Source organism: Ambystoma mexicanum, chromosome 11 (assembly GCF_040938575.1).
Source record: "Ambystoma mexicanum isolate Mex_15411 chromosome 11, UKY_AmexF1_1, whole genome shotgun sequence".
Taxonomy (NCBI): Eukaryota; Metazoa; Chordata; class Amphibia; order Caudata; family Ambystomatidae; genus Ambystoma; species Ambystoma mexicanum.
The window spans coordinates 741,248,842-741,269,118 of NC_090934.1; the positions used below are offsets into that span (position 1 = coordinate 741,248,842).

At 46.3% G+C, this 20,277-nt stretch overlaps 1 protein-coding gene across 3 annotated transcripts in view; it reads right to left on the minus strand.

Moving 5' to 3' along the window:
• Positions 1-20,277, minus strand: part of USP47 (ubiquitin specific peptidase 47) — a 2,970,466-nt gene that overhangs the window by 2,129,691 nt on the left and 820,498 nt on the right. For all 3 annotated transcript variants that reach the window (XM_069623643.1, XM_069623644.1, XM_069623642.1), the window contains 2 exons: positions 2,421-2,516; positions 2,176-2,328 (listed from right to left, as the gene is read on the minus strand). In XM_069623643.1, the coding sequence (XP_069479744.1) occupies positions 2,176-2,328; positions 2,421-2,516 (249 nt within the window). The remainder of the gene's footprint in view (positions 1-2,175; positions 2,329-2,420; positions 2,517-20,277) is intronic.

The following is a 20,277-nucleotide window of genomic DNA, read 5'->3' on the forward strand; positions in this document are numbered from 1 at the left end:
AGTTCGGGTGATCCAGCAGAGGAAGAGAGGCTTTCGTCATGGAGGAAGGTTCGAGTTACTGCACTACCCAGGGATGAAACCAGCCGCGGTGTTGCCCAACAAAAGTACGCTCCTTTAAATCGCGGTCCGGGTGGACTGGTGCCTGGATATCCAGCCTCTGAGTACAGGGTACGGGAGATTCGACCAAGGCAGGTCCGGGAAGGTGATTGGCAAACTGGTTGGCCCCACCAGCTCAAGGGAAGAAGGCTCTTGCAGGTGAAGATCTTCTCTCGTCGTGTGGAGAAAAGTGGCGAGACGCTGCAGCAGGGCTTCACCGGTGGTTCAGTCGTTGCAGATGTCTTTGGCTTCTCTCCTCTTTGGCTTCTTAGTTCCAGTGGCAACGTCTTGCTCTTCCAGTCCTCAGGACCTTGCTTTTATGCAAAAAGATCCCCATTCATACAGCCTAGCTGTCACTGACACAGTGGAGTGGTCATCTTGGCGGGAAACCCTCCAGCCTGTCAGGATAGAGTGCGACATGGGTTGCTGAGGCAACCCTGTTCAGGGGTCCTACTCCCCCTCCCACACAATGGACCCACCCCAGACTCAGTGGAGCCGAAATGAGGGCTTCTCGGCAGAAGCCCACCAAAAGGACGAACAAAGGATCCCCGACCTGGGTTAAGTTATTTTAAAGTTCTGGCAAATAAAACCTACCGGAGTAAAGTTAATATTAAATTACACCGGCGGTACGTTAGAGGCTGTCAGAAAAAGTGGTATCCTCGAACAATGGGAAAATCCCATAGGGAAATATTTGCGGTTGAATATTTTTGGTAGTAACCACTGCCACCAGCCAGAAACTTTTGAGAGAGGGTCTGTACGGTACCCTCTCGAAAATGAACATAATGGAAAAACTATTAACCCTTCACAGTACCTCCATAGTAAGATGGGTTGTACTGGTTTAGTTCATAAAAATTGACTAGTAAAGTCAATTGGGACTTTACATGCCCTGGGAGACAGTCTGTCCCAGGGTATGGAGTCTATGTTTGGGGATCTCTACGACACCCCTGTGTCACGGCACGGAGGGTGCTGTGTAACGCATGTGAATAAAGATGGTTCCTATGGAGGGGAGAGAAACTCCTAGGCTATTTTTGTGTTTAATGCCTATGAACACACATAGCAAAAAGGCCTAAGAGTGGGAAAAAGAAGGGAGAAAAAAACAAAACCTTCAAATCCAGCAAAGCTGCTGGGGGACTCTATAGGTAAGGGAAATTAGCCATAAAATGAGAATTCTCCCTAACAGTATTACCAAAATGTATATGCCAACTCAGATATCCCAGGAAGTTGTTGATGGGTACATAGCAGCAACAAAATTGCCCAACCTCTGTAGTGAGGCTAGAGATAAGCTAAATAGTCCGATAGTGCTGAAAGAAATAACAGATGCCATAGCCTCTCTTGCATCTGGAAAGGCTCTGAGACCGATGGCATTGGAATTGAACTGTACAAAACATACAAGGACATACTAGCCCCCAGGCTGCTCAGGGTTCGGGATGAGGCCTGTAACAATGGAAAACTTCCGCCTACACTTAATGAGGCTGTGATCACGGTCCTATTGAAACCTGATAGACCTCCAAAAGAGAAATCCTCATACCGCCCACCGTCGTTGATTAATGTAGAAGCAAACATATTTGCCAAAATCCTGGCGAACAGACTGCTCCCATATATGTCTGAATTAGTATACCCAGATCAATCAGGGTTTATTCCCGGAAGGTCAACGGCCCTAAATCTGCGCAGACTGTTGAGTACAATTGCTCAGTTGAGCCCTACGGCCTCCGCAGCAGCCATACTTTACTTTAGCCATACTTTTGTCCAGGCCAGAGAATACAGTTGTGTGTAAAGTAGTAATAACCTATACACAATAGACTGAAAATAAAGAATGAAATAAAAAAGTAATCAATACTAACTGTGCATTCAAATTGATGCAAATACTAAAAGGAAATACATTTGAAATGAAAAAAGTTAAAATATCTAAAATATATGATTTGATTTGTTTTTGCTAAGAAAGGACATTCGTTTTTAACTTGCCTCAGGGATCGTCAAACCAATTGGCAATATGAAGATAGTAAGGTATAATAGAAAAAAAGTGGCCAACAAAGAAAGATTGACAGGCAGCAATATGTAGAGTAATGAATTTCAACTAACCTCATCTTCAATATCAATGAAGGGGCTCATATCCAACTCTTCAGGAAAAGTCATACGGTCATTTAGTTTGATTCTGTGCATGCTTGTGTAATCAAAGTCGAATCTCTTTAGCTGCAAGGTCAGTAGGTACGGAAAATGCAAAAATCTCAGTCCCTGCAATGAAAACCAATGCAATTTGCAGTGCGGCTACAACTAAGTTTGATCATATACACTTGACAGAATTAACTTAAAGAAAATATACTTGCCTTTCTGGCATCACATTTCTTCTTGCATCGTTCACAAAAGTATTGATTTGCACCATCAAGGATTTCTGGCTGAATAAATGCATGCAATGCTTCTTCCTACAAAGGTAAGCAATACACATTTTAAACACAAATTAAGAAATAGGCTTTGGAAACGGAATGCTATTACAGCATATTTTTTATTAACCAGAATACATGAAATGCCATTATTTCCCATTCGCCTCAAACTGAGTCAGATCAAGCTTTGGAATATTAATTGTACACCACAAGAGCACAGACAGCAAAGACAGAACGTGTTTCAGAGTACATCACTAGAACTATTCGTTGAAAAGAGATGTCGAGCATTACGATTAAAACATACACTATACAAACATTTAATTGGTAATGGAAGTTACATAAAATCTTCAGGTTTGGCCATGCTAGAAGTCCGTAAAATAGATGAACTGCAGCACAATTATTAATTGGGTATTTATTGAGCACAGACCTGGCATCGCAGAGAGCTTTACAATAGGGGAACACCATGGAGGAGCAGAGAAACAAGGGAGTAGGGGGCTGACAAAAGGGGAGGGGGAAGGTGGGCAATTTGCCAGCAAGAGGTCAACAGGCAACCAGGGGAGCAAACAGTGGGGATCAGATCACCCAGTCTCAGGTAGAGTGGGAAGTAGAGGGTGCATAGACCTAAGTGTTAGGGTCAAAAAATGTCTCACATGCACAGTTCAAAGACACTTGACAAACATCTGGCTGTTCGAGATAATTCTGTTACAGAAAATACTTGTCCTTGAAAAACAGTTTTAGATTTCTTTGGGACCAAGCTCTACTTATTAACATAGCAAGGGTGAAGCAAAAGCAACAATGTAAGTTTATACGAAGAACAAATAACAAAAAGGTGGTAAGAACAGAGCTGCGTCCACTGATTATGTATCCGTAACAAGCAAACGTATTGGCAAGTTACTTGAAAAAAGGTGGTAATGATTGCGAAAATGTAAAATAATTCACATTACATCAGCTTGTTAAAAATCCCCTTGTTAGCCAAACAAAAAACAAAATAACCTTTTTAGCTCTATGCAAAGTAAAGAATCAGAGCTCTAAATGCAAGACACTTATAATTGTAGGTAGCTGAGGCTGATCAAACAGTGCATGGTGCACATTATAGCTTATAACCACCTCTTCGGTTGGTGTTCCGGGTCAGGACAGTAACGGCCTGTAAGCCAGGCCATTACCGGCCCAGTATGCCCCCGAACCAGGGGTGACAGCCATTTGCAACCCATGGCTCTATCCATGGTATGGATAGTTTTATTTCTTTTTTTTAAAGGGAAAAGGTTACAAGCCTATTGCGCAAGCAAAGTCTCCTGTGGGAAAACACACACGATGGCTGCTGCCATAGCAAATACAAAAGGCACTGCTATTAATTAAGGTGGGGGTGGGGGTGGAAGGGAGGGGCAGTGGGCCTGATGGAGGGAACAAAAAAAGAATAGGACACCTTTCACTGGGTGTGAATAATACTGATCGCCCTACATTATTTCAGAAGCTCTTAAATATAAAAACTGCTTGGTTACAGGAACAGATCTCGGCATGACTGACTTCACCTACTATGGGAATAGCAATACAAAGTACAACATTCTCTAAATCCCTGTTGGAGGGATTGCTTTCTGCAGGACTGTTTATGATGTCTTGACTATTTTTCCCAAGTGAAACCCAACCAGGTCTCCCTGGGGATGCAATTTGTCATTGTTTGTGGCAAATAGTGTGCTTAATAAGCAAGGTGCCATAGCAAGCGAGCGCTACAGCAATGTGCCAGTTAATCTCCATACATGCCAACATTCTGGAGCACCAGGGAGGGAGACTTTGCCTCACAAATCAGGAGAATTGAATGCTCCCATTGGATTGCATTGGGTTACAATTATTTTAGGTGGAATAAAGTAAAAATGTGTAATATTTTCAAATTGACAAATAGAGAGTCTACCACCTAAATCGGGAGGGTTGGCATGTATGAATCTCCCTGCCTGAGTACCAAGACTCAGAATTGTACTCGTTTTAGTTGGTAGCAGTGTACTTTAGCAAAGCAAGTGCACAATTAGTAGCAATGTTGGCTCACATGAAGCCTTTTCTTCTTGGAGGCTTTCAAAGTCATGTAGTAGCGTTGTTAAAATAGTAGCCAGGCAACTGTGCTTTGCTGCGCTGGTTTGTGTTTGGCAGGAGAATGACAATGTAGGTCAATTATTCTGATATGCACTGTGGTCAGGAGCTCACAAAGAAATGTGTAGGGTTTCCCAGGTGTGATGTCATGGGTTGGCATGTCTGCAAACTTGTGTGGGCCGTGGCCAGCACTGGTTGGCTAGTCACCAAATGTTAGAATGGTGCATTGGTGTAGATTGGTGGTTAGGGATACCCTTTACCCTCCGGATTCAAATAAAAAAAATGACACTTTACACCAAGAACCTGGTTAACTACCAGGATAAGATCTTGAAATATCCAAGAAAGGACTGGTCAAATGACAACCAGGGAATCTCTGCACCAGCATCTTTTGGGAGACTTACATTCTGACTGTGTAGCTCTGCATCTCGCCTGACCACAAGCAACCAAGTCGGTTGCTCCTTTTTTCGAATCCATTGGAGACAACTAGATCCATTCTTCAAGAGGTGTTTTTGTGGCTCTCTAAGGTAACACTAGCAATGCATTGTCCTGGCATGGCTGCCACCTCTGCTGGATTGTTTACTCCACGATTCATCTGTCAGCATAACCCTATAACCGTCCTCTCAGAATGGAGAACCCCAATGACAAGTCGTGGTGCACTTTTTCTGTTGTGACCGGTCACCTTTTGGCTACGAGCCACCATTGCTGGTAGTCTATCTACATTTGCTGAGTAGCCGTTCCATTGGTTGCGTTTCTTCAAGGGGCCCACTTTGCTCTCCCAAAATAAGTGCATGGATGTTTTATTAAATTTCCCCAATGCACAAAAAAGGAATGCAGTCTACTCTTGGAACGCAAGCAATAATTCACTTCCAATTAGATTATAAAACTGGCTCTTATACTGCCGTTTATTAACTCAAATAAATGTTACAGAATAAAATGCAGAAGAAAACAGATTACTTCACTGCTGGCATAGTTGTGCACCACTTCAACCCTAGCAAGAACTTCACTGGACAGCTTCCCAAACCAGGCTTGGCATTGAGACAGCACAACGGGACCGACCGAACCGTATAAGATGCTTCTATCTTCTCTCGACCCAGCAGAAGCTATCTGTCCATCTGCCAGACCCGTTTGATGCCCCCCCCCCAATCTAACTTGCACAACTACAGAACAGTACTTTTCCAGAAAGGTCACCTGCTGATAACACACCACAGTCACTCGGCCGATGTACCCTGTGGAATGCCGTAATAAATGAGCAATCTCTGTTTCTCATGGGAACCAAAAGAACTGCTTTCGGCTTCTGCAAAATTCGAAACAAACCTTGACTGGCCTTGGCAAAAACAAGATGTTTTTCTACCGATTCAGAACATGCAGACTGGTATTCAGAAATTTGATGTTTGCTGAAGCTTGGCAGCAAATGTCCAATGCTGCACTCAGAATGCATTTCACACAGACTCCATGTTTGAGCCAAAGATATTACATGTTTTAAATGCATTACATTCTACCCCTGGACATTTCACTTCCATAGCCCAATGGCATTTTAGTCGGCTTCTGAAATCTACGAATTATTATAGCTACCCTAGAAATACATTGCAAACAACAAAAAAGAAGAAAATCATTAACATAATAAAAAGGCAAGCAAAAGCATAACGTAGGATGTCACTAATATCAGGAATCCATGAAAACAGCCAGTCCCACCAATTAACAGTATGAAAAGAAGTCACCTGCTTTGTCAAATGTTTCAATATTTGGATACGGTTTTGTACGGCCTGGGAAGGGTCACTCAAGTTAAAACAGCACATTCCTTCAAATGCTTTGCAACCTAAATTGTGTTTTAATAACAGGTAATAGGTAATCAATAGCAGCTCTATTCTGCAAAACTTCTTTTCTCATAAAGTTGCCATCTAAAAGCCATTCTCCTAAGGCTTGAGAGGTCCAATTCAATCCTTTCACTACTAAACAAGCCAATGTAATCAAAGATTTAGAGGCCCCAGCAGCTAATCACCAGACTCCCACCAATGAGTAAGCAAGAGCTAGAACGTCTGGTTCCGACAACGCACATTAAAATCACAATCTGGGGTTAGCCCTATAGATTCAAAATTTGATCTCTAACTCTGGGTAATGCTGGCTGCAAAGGAAACACGTTTAGTGCTAGTCACGTTATTACACAAGGTCCTCAAGAGACGATGATAGGAAAGTAGGTAAACGTAGTGTTCCCGCACAAAGAAATCCATCCTACCAGAAGTATAAAATGGTTCAGGGAGGTGGCGCGCAAGCTGAAAGAGAGAGGGGTCACGCTTGCTGTAGACACTGCCTGGGCATGTCTGCTGGGTGGGTTTTCCAGACCTCGGAAGCAGAAACATGTTAGCAAATTAAAAGACTTAGCGTATGTGCTAGCCAAACGAAGAATAGCCATGGGCTGGAAGAAATGTCACAAGCCACGGGTTGAGGTGTGGTGGAATGACCTGCAGAAATTGGCGGAGGCTGAGACAGCGGTGTGGCAGGAGGCGAGTTGTATGTCTTGGGAGGAGGAACTGGGCTCTCTGATGGCATGGAAGACATTGATATCCTGCATATTTGGGACAGGGGTGGATTCGGAAGAATCGGATGATAACGATGCCCGCTCATGTGCGCCAGATACAGAAAACGACATGGAAACCGGCTCGCGAGGGGGGAGGGATCAGGGAAGCAGTGCGCACTAATGGTTGAATGTTAAATGTAATATTGCTAATTGCACTGCGGTTTGGTTTGTATTGTTGGTTGTGTTGAAAAATCAATAAAAATTAAAAAAAAAAAGTATAAAATGGTTCAAATGACTAGCAGCTACAATTGTATGATAATTCATGGAGTTGGTCACGTTGGTGCATGACGCTGAAAGATTGTCTCAAAATTGAAGCAGGTGTTGGCACCGCTATTATACAGGTTGGCAGTAGATCCATTCCATCATGTGAATTTGATTAGCGAAAGTAGGTGATGTTAGAATTTCCCAAGCCAAACCGATCCAGATATTCTCTGTTTGGGCAATTTGTATTTGGTTTATCCTCAATGCTTTGCAAATCAGTTTCTTTGTGCCTGCTTGGGCTGGTATATCGGCGTCAAGTGACGCACAAATCTCATTCTCCAACTTCGACAATTTCAGATTGGTAGGGTGCACAAATTAAACATTTTGAATTTGCTTCTGCTCTGTGTAACTGGAGTCTACCAAATAGAGACTATTTAGAATTGCACTTACACCAGCCAGGCACATAATCTGTAAAGCAATCCAGAAAAGTCCCATCCGTGTTTATAATCATTCTCTTAAATAACATTTGTCAGCAGGGACATTCCTTGCCAGGCTCCATTAGTAACACAACTTGGTCTCTGTCTGATGCTATGACATCTACGGGTGCAGGTGGGCCCCTAGGCTTCTCCACCCACACTTTTGCACCCGGTACCATATGGTCTGATGAACCAAAACCATGGTTCCCCTGAGTAGTTAACACTGTAGAGGGCTCTCCCTTTTTGACCACGGACAGTTGAACATGTATAACAATCAGTTGGGCTATCCTATCTCCTACACAGATAGGCAATATCTGCTCTCCACTGTTCATTAAAAGGACTTTGATTTCTCCTTGGTAGGCAGCATATATCACTCCTCCCAGTACTTGGATGCTCGCTAATGCTAATCCAGATCTAGGGGAGATCAATCCCATTTGTTCTGAGGGAATTTGTACTCCAATCTCAGTCTCAATGACTATTATACACCTCTGGGTTCTAATCTGATTTCTTTCTCTCTGAGCATGCAGACCTACCCCTTCAGATTTTGGAGTTGCTCAGTAAGGAGCTAAGCACCTGGCATAAACTACCAATACAACAAGGTTTCTGTAGCTGAATTAGGTTGCATCTGCACAGTAGGCGTTAACAAGCGCGTCAAAGGTGTTTCACACTCAGCCACTCGCCTATTGTTCAGCATTATTACAGCATCAAACACACGCTCACGCCAGCCTAACAGGCTATCATTTCCTGACTTATGCAATTGTTCCTTCAACAACCACTTCATTCTCTCAATCAGGGATGCCCCTTGTGGATGATATGGGGCATGGTAGAGCCATTCAACATTGTGCTCCTAGCTTGCCTTTGCAACGACAAAGTTACTCACCGTAGTGACTACCTTACTCCTAGTCCATAGTCCCCTTTCCTCCATACATGTGGGACATTTTGTTCATCGGCACAAGACCACAGCGCTTTTTAAGCATCAATAAATTAACTTTGTCCTTTTATTTTTACGTGGGTCACCGCACGTGACCGCAGCACCACCTTCATGAGCTCCACCCTGCGGACCACCCTTCAGTCCTTTTCTATCGCCAGGTCCAGGACCATTTAGCAAAACAGAGGATACTTATTAGAGGGGACGGCGGGCGGGGGTATGGAGGAAAGGGGACTATGGACTAAGAATAAGGTAGTCACTATGGTAAATAACTGTCAACTGCTACATCCCGTCCCCTTTCCTCCATACTTGTGGGAGATTCCCAAGCACTGACCAAAGGAAAACAGGAGGATGGAAATGTCCCTTATTGGAACAAATTCTTAAGAACTACCTGGCCGAACTGGGCCCACGCAGCAGCCTTGGCTAGGGACGTATTTTTGGAAGGCAACAGCAGCCACTTTGCCACGGACCAAATGCACATGAATGCCCTTTGGGGCCTGAAGGCCTTGAAGTTTGTAGGTCTCGGAGATACATGAAGCTATCCAACGAGAGATGGACGCTTTTGAGGCAGGTTCCCCCTTTGGGTCACCAAACGTAACAAAGAGTTGTGAAGAACTTCGCTTGTTCTGTCGAGGTAAAACTTCAGAGCTCATCTGACGTCTAGGTTGTGGAGGATATTGACTGGTTTAAGTGGAATTCAAAGACAACTTTGGGAAGGAAAGAAGGAGTGCGAAGCACAACCTTGTAGAAAGTTAGGAACGGATGTTCGACAGAGCTTAAAGCTCATTTAGTCTTCTCGCAGATGTTACCGAAATCAAGAAGGTCACTTTCCAAGAAAGGTACTTGGGCTTGGTAGTAGTCATAGGTTCAAAAGGCTTATGACAAGGCTGTGAGGACTACATTCAGATCCCATTTTGGATGAGGAGTCCTAACCAGTGGAGAGGGATGAAGACCTGCAAAATGTCTCTTGTTGACTGGGTTTGCCAGTGAAAAAGAGCAACTGTCTGTAGACAGATAAGCCGCAATGGTGAATAGGTTTGTCCTGCATTAGCAGACATGGATGCCAGAGGCTGCAAGTTCTGAAATAAAAGACAAGACTTAGTCAAGCTGTTTAGCTAGACACCAATGACAGAATCGGAGCAATATGCTCTTGTACTGAGCCCTCCTAGAAGGGTTACCTGCTGCTTGAATTATGCACGTTATCCTCAGAATGGTTGAACTGCGCTAAGCACCGGAACTCTGGTACCAGGCCGCCAAACTAAAGGATTGTGGGAAGGGGTGCCACAAATGGTGATAGCTCTGGTGAAGAAGGTTGGGAATCTGTGGCAACCTGATCGGGTTGCACACCGACAGGTGCTGCAGTTCCAAGAACCAGAACCTGGCTGGCCACCAAAGAGCTATGAAGAGGAGAGTGCAGTTGGAAGTGCTCCTGAGTTTCCAGAGCAACCGATGAATCAGCGGCGAAGAAGGGAAGGCGTAAGCTTTCATGTTATCCCAAGGGATCTCGAGAGCGTCCCCCAAGGAAGACAATCGGAGACCATCCCTGGAAGCATAAAGAGGAGGTTTCCTGTTCATTGAGGTTGCAAAGGGGTCTACCGCTGGAGCACCCCATTGCTGGAAGAGTTTGGTAAGAACATCAGTGTTCATCTCCTTTGCGTAACTCGCTGCAGATTGACGGTCGAGGGAGTCTGCCGCAACATTGATGTGACCCAGAATGTGCACTGCCTGCTGAATCGTCCAATTCCAAATTTGAATAGCTAGATCCACCAGAGGAGGAGACATGGTGCCTTCGTTTGTTGATGTAGAACATTGCTACGGAATTGTCTGTGCAAATTCGAACCACACTGTTGATGAGAGGGCTGAAAAGCCTCGAGTGCCAGAAAATCTGCCAGAAGCTCTGGGTAATTGATATGGGACCGTCTTTCCTGGGTCGTCCACAAATCGTACACCTCGAGTTGACGCAGTGTTGCCCCATCCTAGAAGGGAGGAGTCTGTAGTAACAGTTACTTGCAGGCAGGGCTCCTGGAAGGAGGTTCCAAGCGAAAGGTTGCTGGCGGAAGATCATGTAATGGAGGATGCAACTGGAATCATCTTGGAGTCCGGATCCGTAGCCTGAGAACAGCAGTGCCTAAGAACAAGCTGACCTAGCCTCATTTTCAGTCGTGCAAGAGGTAGAGCTAACACGCAAAAGGCCATCAGGCCCAGGAGTCTCTGGAACCACCATGCCGAAATGTGGGAGGACTGCAGAATGTGGGAGGACTGCAGGAAGAACTGGCATGTGGTTGATTGTCTGCAATCCTGTTCTCAGTCAGCAACACTATGATACTGACAGTATGCCAATGAAAACCTAGAAAGATCAGGTCTTGGGCAACAGATGATTTCCGCTAGTTTGCCGACAGCCCGAGATGGAACAGGAGCTGGACGAGTGACTGAAGATTGGCTGTTGCGGCTTGTGGGCAAGGACTGCGTAGGAGCTAATCGTCCAAATATGGATATACATGAACTCCAGGCAGTCTGAGGAATGCTGCGATGACCGCCACCATCTTCGTAAAGACGCGCAGCGCCGAGCCGAGACCAAACGGTAGCACTCGATACTGAAAGTGTTCCGTTCCCAGATATTTCCGATGCAGGCTCCAGATCAGGATATGCATGTAGGCATCCTAAAGGTTTACCACACTGAGCCAATCATCCTTCAGGAGCGAGAACTTTATCTGGCTGGACGTAATCATCTTGAATTTCTTTTGGAGTATAAAGACTGAAATTGGAGAGGTCGAGGATAGTGCGCAGGCCAGCCTGGTTGGGTTTGGGCACTGTACACCAACAGGAGTAACAGCCCTCCCCTTGCTCGCGCAAGGGAACAGGCTCCACTGCTCTGAGTTCTAGAAGTTTCTGTACCTTAGCTCTGAGGGAGGGCGACCCAGTCTACTGAAGAGGGTGAGAGGGTGGGGTAGAAAGGAGGGGCAAGCGGAAGCCCGACCGGGCGACTGACAAAACCCATTGATCTTCTGTGAAGGTTTGGCACGCCTCCAGACGAGACTATATTCAACCTCCGACCAGAGTCTCGTGAGACCGATGGAAAACATAATTTAGATGATTTATTGGCAGGGAGACCCCAGTTACTGCAGAGGGGGCGGGCTGTTGACCGAGGGAAAAACTGGCCACCTAGCCTTTGCTGATTGCTTCTGCCCGGCAAGCACTGAAATCCTGGAACCCTCTGAAACCAGAGAAGGACCTTGTTTGAGACCCCCAACCTCTGAGTATAAGCTGCTGTAGCTGGGGTTTTCGCAAGGACTGACATATGAAACAGTTAATTACCCCCTGGTAAAGTTCTTTCGATTGGATGTTCCTGCCACGTATTCCTCATCTTATAATTGTATCTCCAGCTTCAGCTGCTTCAGATTTTTTTTCGACAGTGGGCACTATGTGCCAACTCGTTGAGTCGATGTCCCTAGAGGGCCTCCGGTCGACGTCATCAGTATAAGTAGCGCACGCAGCGCCCACTGGCTTCACTTCTGTTCTACCCGCCCCCCCGAAGAGGAATTACCAGGCGTACCATAGACCGTAGGCTGACAGAAAGCGTAAAGTGTAATAACATGTAAATTGTACGGTAGGGTAGGCTGGGAGGGGCGATGAGTAATAAGTAGGAGGAACATCCATTCAAAAGAACGTTACCATGGGTAAGTAACTTGTTCTTCGAATGGGTTGTGTCCTCCCACATATTCCTCCTCTTATGATAGACTGCCAAAGCAGTCATAATTTGGAGGTGGGAGTACTAATTAAATTTAGATCTAATTATGGACTGAATGAAGGACCGCTTTTGCAAATTGTCCCCCTTGACTGGAAGATGAATCCAGACAAAAATATCTCACAAAGGTGTGGATAGATGACCAAGTGGCCGCTGAACAAATATCATTGATTGGGACAGCTCTTTGAAGAGCAGCAGAGGTTGCCATGCCCCTTGTGGAATGTGCCCTTATGCTTTCCGGCGGATCCTTGCCCATGATCTGAAGCATTGGCAATAGGCGGGATGATCCATCTGGGTATGGTTTGATTAGTAACCGCAAGACCCAATTTGGGGCCAGTATAACCAATGAATAATTGGTCATGTTGGTGAAACTTAGCCATTCTGAATATATAAAAACAGAGCCCTTCTTGGGTCCAGTCTATGCAACCTCTCCTGGTTGAGGAGGTAGATAGAAAGTTGGTAAGAATTTTTTGTGACAAGTGGAAGTCAGACTACCTTCCGTAAAAAAGAAGGCTTTACACCTTGAGAATGACCTTTACTGTATGTGGAAGTTTACAGGAAAGGGCCTGCAACTCGCTTACCCTGCGGGCTGACGTTTTTACAATAAGCAAAACGGGTTTTAATGTCAAGAGTCTTAAGGGCATGAGTGTAAAGGCTCAAAGGGAATGCATGTTTACAATCTTAACACTAGATTGAGATCCCATACAGGGTGATTGAATGGGACTGGTGGATATACATTAGTAAGGCCTTTCAAGAATTGAACCATCAGAGGGATCTTAGAATATGAATCCTAGTCTGAAGAGCGCTTGAAAATAGAAAGCGCTGCTAGGTAACCCTTAATTATTCTAATCTGGAGCCCCAGATTTGCCAAATATAACAAAACGGAAAGCACCATAAGTGTGTCACATAGAAATGGACCCACATTCTTATACCTGTACCAGCTGCTGAACTTGTTCCAACGGCAGCGGTACAAAGATTTTGTGGCTGGCCTCCTGGCTGAAAGCAAGATCTCTATTACGTCATCTGGGAGGTCCCAATCCTTTTATCTCAGCCTTTCAGAAACCATGCGTAAAGGCTGAGTGTCTTGACCTCTTTGAGAAACAGACCTTCATGCAAGAGAAGATCCTCTCTTTGCGGAAGACACATTGGAAGGCAGATGGACATGTCCAGAAGGTCCGGGTACCACGTTCTCCTGGCCCAATCGGAGCAATTGGGATCATGGATTTCCCAAACTTTCTCAACCTCCTGATTACATAAGGAATGACGGGGACTGAATAAACACATACATGAGTGGAAACTCCCAGTCCACTACGAAGGCGTCCCTGTAGATGTCCTCTTGGAGGAAATTCCCTGGAGCAGTACAGTTTGCACTTCCGGTTTACACTGGTCACGAACAGCCCACTTGAGGGGTTCCTGAAAGGGTGAAGATCTCTTGAAGGACTTCCTGAGCTAGTTCCCACTCGTGGGAAACTGTGCTCTGACTACTCAGAGCGTCCGCCGCTGTGTTCTGCTCTCTGGCTAGATGAACTGCCGATAGAGAGATTCCTTCTTGAATTGCCCAGAACCAAAGCTGCATTGCCTCTCTACACAGTGGTAGTGACCCTACACCTCCTCTCTTGTTGAGGTAGTACATGGCCACTGTGTTGTCCATCATTATCAGGACATTCTTTCCCCGTACAGAGGGCAGGAAGGCCATCAGCGCTAATCTAGTCTAATTGCCCTCAGCTCCAAAAGGTTGATTATGTAATTTGGTCTCCAATGGAGACCAACGACCACTGATTGTAGGATCATTGGTGTGGGATCCCAACCCAGTGAGTGAGGCGTCCATCATAGCGTTATCTCCGGCCATGGTTGACAAAAAGATTCTCCCTTGAGAATGTTGTCCTTGCAAGCCCAACACAGAGAGTCCTGAGAGACTCGGAACCTGCAGGTGGTCTGACATTCTGCCTGAGAACTGAGGCTACAGATTCCTGAGAGCCCATTGGAGGGATCGCATTCTCAGGCAGCCTCTGGGACCAGGAAAATGCAGGATGCCATGAGTCCGAGCAACCTAAAAAATAAATAAAAAAACTGGTGATGCTGGGCACTCTGGAATTTGGTAACTATCTGCAGAATGTGTTGAGCCCTCACCTCGGGTGGCGAGATTTTCTCAGAGGAAGTATCCAGGACTGCTCCAATAAATTGAAGTCATTGTGATGGTATCAAGTGAGACTTCTTGTAATTGAGGGATAAGCTCGGTTTGTGAAGAGAGTGGCAGGCTACGTCGAGATGTTCCTGGGCCTGCTCGGGTGAACAAGCCCTGATCAGCCAATCGTCCAAGTAGGGGTAGTCGTGAATCCCCCCCCCGCCCTCTCCTAAGACTCGCTGTCACCACCGCCATCAACTTGTTGAAAACCCTCAGGGCGGAGGTCAGCCCGAATAGCAGAAATCTAAAATGATAATGAGAACTGCCAACTGCGAACCTCAGGCACTTACTTTGTTTGAGATGGATTGGCACATGAAAGTAAACATCCTGAAGGTCCAATTATACAATCTAGTCTTGGAGTTGGAGAGCCTAAAGGATCTCAGAAAGGGTAACCATCTTGAACTGGTCCTTCCTGAGGAACTTGTTCAAGTTTCTTAAGTCCAAGATGGGTCTCAATCCTCCATCCTTTTTGGGGATCAGCAAGTATGGGGAATACAAACCATTGTTCCTTTCCGCTACAGGTGCATGTTCTATTGCACCTTTCTCTAGAAGGGCCAAAATTTCCTGCACAAGCAGATCCGGAATTAGTTTTTCCCTCGTGGATGATCCTAAGGCCTTTTTTGGCCTACAGTTTCCAGAGCCCGAGCATCTGAAGTAATGCCTCGCCATTCGCTCAGATGCCAAGTAAGGTTGCTTCCCACCGGAGTCTTGTGAGTGTTTAGAGGCGGCTGAAGCAGCGGATGAAGGTAACGCTGCCGCTGCTTGGGCTGACTTGCACATCTGCCTCGTCCACCACAAGGGAATCTTCTCTGGCCCCTTTAACCGGCTTCTCCTCTTCCAAAAGAGGAGTAGAATCGAAAGGACTTGCCCTGCCAGGAAAATAAGGCCAACTAGGGTTGTTGAGGCTGTCTAATGGCGGTGGCAAGGGATTTAGCCGCCGCATTTGAGGTCTGCAGCTTTTCCAAACTCTCATCCGCCTTGCTGCCTCTAGGCATCAAAGAGCATGTTGAGTAGTCTAGCTTGCACATCTGGTGCCATACCACCAGAGGTGAAACCTTTTCTCGCTTATGCAACCGCTCTCTCATCATCCCTATCAGGAGGGATGGATGGGTATGCTGACTGCTTGGTAGATGTAGCAGCCTGAACCACCAAGCTTCCTGGTGTTGCTCAGTGAGATACTCTGGGTCGATGCTGGATGGTCTGTACTTCTTTGCAAAGTTTTTATTTACTGCATCCGCAGTTTCTGGAGTCTACCAATTTGCGGATACCCTTTTCTGTAATGATGTGTGAATGGGCAACATTGGGTCTTTCGAAGGACCCTGGTCCAAGATGTCCATCATGTCATCTTGTTCAAAAGAAGGAGTAGGCCTACTCCATCCTAAAAACTCAACCTTTCCCCATGAGTTTTCTGTATAAAGAGTCAGCATGTTAAGTTGGGTCTGGTTTGCTAAACTAACTCTGGTGAGGTAACCAACCCACTGGCAGACTAAGTTGTCATATAAATCTCTTAGCCTGGACTCAGAGACGAGTTCCTCTGGCACATTAGGGGTGCCGAAATGTATCCCAAAAGGTGGCGTTTTGTCATCAGAGGGTTGATCTTCCTCATATATGGCTGACAAAGACTTAAAATATTCCTTTTTAGGGAAAGGTTTGAAAATCTTTTCCTGCACCACTACCCGCTTTAACAATTTCGAAGTAGTCGTCGACAACTGCTTCGAAATCGGTGCCGATTTTGTCAGCATCTACTTCGGTATCAGCATCGACGGTTTAGACGCTGGAGTCGACGAAAGCTTTGAAGTTGTCGAATTCTTGTGTTCCTTCGATGGAACCCTAGATGGGCTATGTTCCTGACTTGTCAAAGCCCTCGATTTTTTGTCGGATCGAGAACTTTCTCGATGCAAAACTGGCTTAAGACCCGGTTTCGAAAATGTTGTCTGACTTCCTTTTGTCATACTTTTGCAGAGCAACAGGGGCATGGCTTTTCCGCTTGTCCTTCAAGGGGGTCGAGGCCGCATTCTCAAAGATTTTAAGCATCTCACTACAAAATGCACCCCATTTTGCAGGGGAATCCTATTTCGTGGGACTCACTGGAGGTCGAAGTTGACATATGAAGCCTTTTCTTGGCCTTCTTCGCAGAAGACAAAGAATGGCGTCATCGACTTCTCAATCGAGACAGTTTGGATTTTTGGCATCGAGAAGAATCCCTTGACTCAGTCTTTTTGAAGGAGACTTCGAAGGCAACCTCCTCACTGCCAATTTACCTTTACGCTCCCCGAGAGCCTTCTCGGTCATCACCTGACAAGAGCCACAGTCGCAGGTATGGTCCCCGGAACCCAGACACCACCAACATATGCAGTGGTGGTCAGTGATCGACATCTTCGACCCGCAGTGTTGGCCCTTCTGAAGCCCGACTTGGGCGTCGATGGTGTCACCAAAGAAGACATTTTCAAACGAAAATCACAATTTTTCACAGAAGAACCAAAGCGCGCCGTAAATCTCTCGAAGCATTAGCTCGGAAAAACAGAACTGACAGCAACGGGCACTGTGTGCACTATTATACTGATGATGACGTCAAACGGAGGACCTCGAGGGACATCGACGAGACAGCGCCATATGTCGAAAATAAAATTCCAAAGCAGCTGGAGATATAATTATCATAATATGAGGAATGCGTGGCAGGACACAATCCATTTGAATTAGCTGTTTGTGTGCTTGCCTTTGTTTTGGTGAGTTCCTCATCAGTGGAGTGGAAGAGTTCCTTACCTTCGAAGTGAAGAACAAGTACTTTGTCCTGAACCTCTTTCGAGAACTTTGTAGCATGCAGCTAGCCAGCTTTGGCGGGAGATGTCTAGTCCAAGCATAAGGCCCCGAGCGGGAGAGCAGGTCCTGAGCCAGAACTTTGGCATCTGATAAGCCGCTCTTACTATCTTTGAGCCTATCAGGAGGAATACATTCCTAAAACTCGGAAAGCTCCTTCCACAGCTTGATATTAGCAGCCGCCAGGATGACCTTTGTATTAGCTTGTCCCAGCTCAAGAGCCGAATTAGAAAATACCGTTTTCCAATGCCATCAAGAAGCTTGTCCTCCTTGGAAAGGACTTGAGATGCTGCAGTGGAAGATGTAGAGGATGGCTTAGACTGGAGCATAGCTGCTGCCAACACCAATGAGGGGCGCAGACATGAAGTCAAGGGTATGTCTTCTGACGTGTGTAGCTTGTAGCGAGCGTCAATTTTTCTGTTCACGTGCTGCCCAGAATGAGGTTTTTCCCCACACCTTGCAGGCTTTGGCCAGGACATTCTTTTGTAGGAAAAGGCCTGTGTGTTCCTGTGTCAACAGAGTAAAGGCTCCAGAAAGTACACCTTTCCGAGGAGCTGGAGGCTCAGGTATGGGAATATATAGCAACGCCATCATATCCACTACCCGGTCATGAAAGGCTCTGATAGAGCGGGGTGGGTCGTCGCTTTCCTGATCTGCTTGATCTTCATCCAGTGCAGCGGGAACAGAATCTTGATCTGCAGCACATGGCACCTCAGACCCTGTGAGCAAACCTGATTGCACAACATGAGTCTTAAGCACAGGTGAAAGTGGAGGCAGTGGTGGCAGTGGAGGAGGGGGCTCCACGGTAAGAGGTGGTGGCACTATCGGAACCTGCAGAGGAGTAGACTGAGCAGGTGGCGGCTCAAGAGCTAAGATTCTAACTGGGCAGAGCTTCCGCATATCAGACGCCCTATTCGTCACCTTTGGGGGATCAAAACCAGGCTGTCAGGCCTCCAAGACTTAAATAGCAAGGTGGATGGTTATGGCCATCAAGGAGGCGTTTATGAGGGGCAGCACAAGCATGTGTCTACTTGCACGCCTGAGTGTGCGAGGTGTGCAGTGAAGGAGAGCATGTCGTCCAACGTGCAAGTCAAAGGATCAAAAAGGGGTAAAACAAAAAAATAAATATAAAAAAGGGGAGTTGGGGGAACCCCCCCATTTCGAATAAAAAGCAACCTAAAAAAGAAATTCGACATTTTTTTCGAGATTATGACTTTCGACTTTATGTGTTTCGATTTTATGACTATAAACCTGCCTGGTGTGCAGTCAATAATTCGAAAACAAAGTCGAAAAAAAAGTTGAATTATTTTTTTTTTTTATTAATATATATTTTTTAGGGGTCCGGGGGTAAAAAAAATAAGGGGTAAAAAAAAATATATATAATAAAAGGGGGCGGGGGGAACCCCCCCATTTCGAATAAAAAGCAACCTAAAAAAGAAATTCGACTTTTTTTTCCCCCGACTATTTTTTGGAGATTATGACTTTCGACTTTATGTGTTTCGATTTTATGACTATAAACCATTCTGCCCAGTGACAGAACCTGGTCCACTTGCTTTTGTACTGGCTCCTGGTGGTGTCACTCCTAGCCTCCTGTGACAGGTGCAGATGTTTCCGGGAGACCTGTTCAGAATCACGTGGTGAGGGCTAACTTCTGCAGTGAGGGGTGGATGACAGTGCCCCCCCTGCTGAGAGAGTAGTTGTGCTGGGACAGCAGGTCGTGTACAGGGGACTGGTCCTACAGGCTGAGCAGCTCCGAGAACCAGGGTCTTGCTGGCCAACATGGGGCTATCAGGATGATCCGAAGGCCCCTCGACTCCCTGATCCTGCAGATGACCGTGTGCACCACGGGAGTGGGGGGAAAAGCTTAAGTGGTCATATTGTTCCACGGGATCTGCATTGCATTGCCCAGTGAGCCCCTGCCAGGAGGCAAACTGGGGGCACCTCCTGTTGGTAAGGTGAAGAGATCCACCTGCAGATGACCACACCTGTTGAAGATCCGCTGAAGGACCTGCTTGTTCAACTGCCATTCGAAGTTGTCAGCGCCCAGCCTGCTGACCCTGTACGCCTCTAGGTTGGACTCCCCTGTGAGGTGGACTGCTGACAGGAGTATGTTGTTCACCAGAGCCCACTTCCAAATGACGACCGCCAGTCGGCAGAGAGGAGGGGACCGGGTGTCACCCTGCTTGATGTAATACATGCAGGTGGAGCCATCGCCCTGCCAGTGATAATGTGTAGAAAAGCTTTGAGAGCAAGACAGATAGCCATCATCTCGAGCCAGTTGATGTGCGCCAGCTGCTCCTGCTGGGACCACGCTGTGGCTGTCCTGGGTAGCCCACCATCCCTCTCGGGATGAGTCTGTGGTAATGGTGACCTGAGGTGATGGTTGCTGCACGGGCCTGACTATCCGCAGGTTGTTGTCTGAACCCCACCAGACTAGATCCTGGTGGAGATGTTGTGGTATGCTGATCTGCTCCGCCTGTGAACCCTTCTCAGCCACCTGGAACCAAGAGAAGTGTAATTGTAGCCGACTCATTTTAAGCATCGTATGTGGCACTGCAAGAAGTCATGTGGCCATAACTCCCAGCAGGTGTTGGTACCACCACGCTGAGGTCACCGCTCTGCTGAGAAAATGCCCAGTGGCCTCTTGATGGCTGTGATCTTGTCCTCTGAGCGGCAGCTTGTCCCAGATAAGGCCCAGGAAGGTCAGACTCTGCATGGGCAACAACTGTGACTTTTTGAGATTGGTAGACAATCCCAGGTCATATAGTGTATCCCAAGAGTATCACCCAAGAGAACT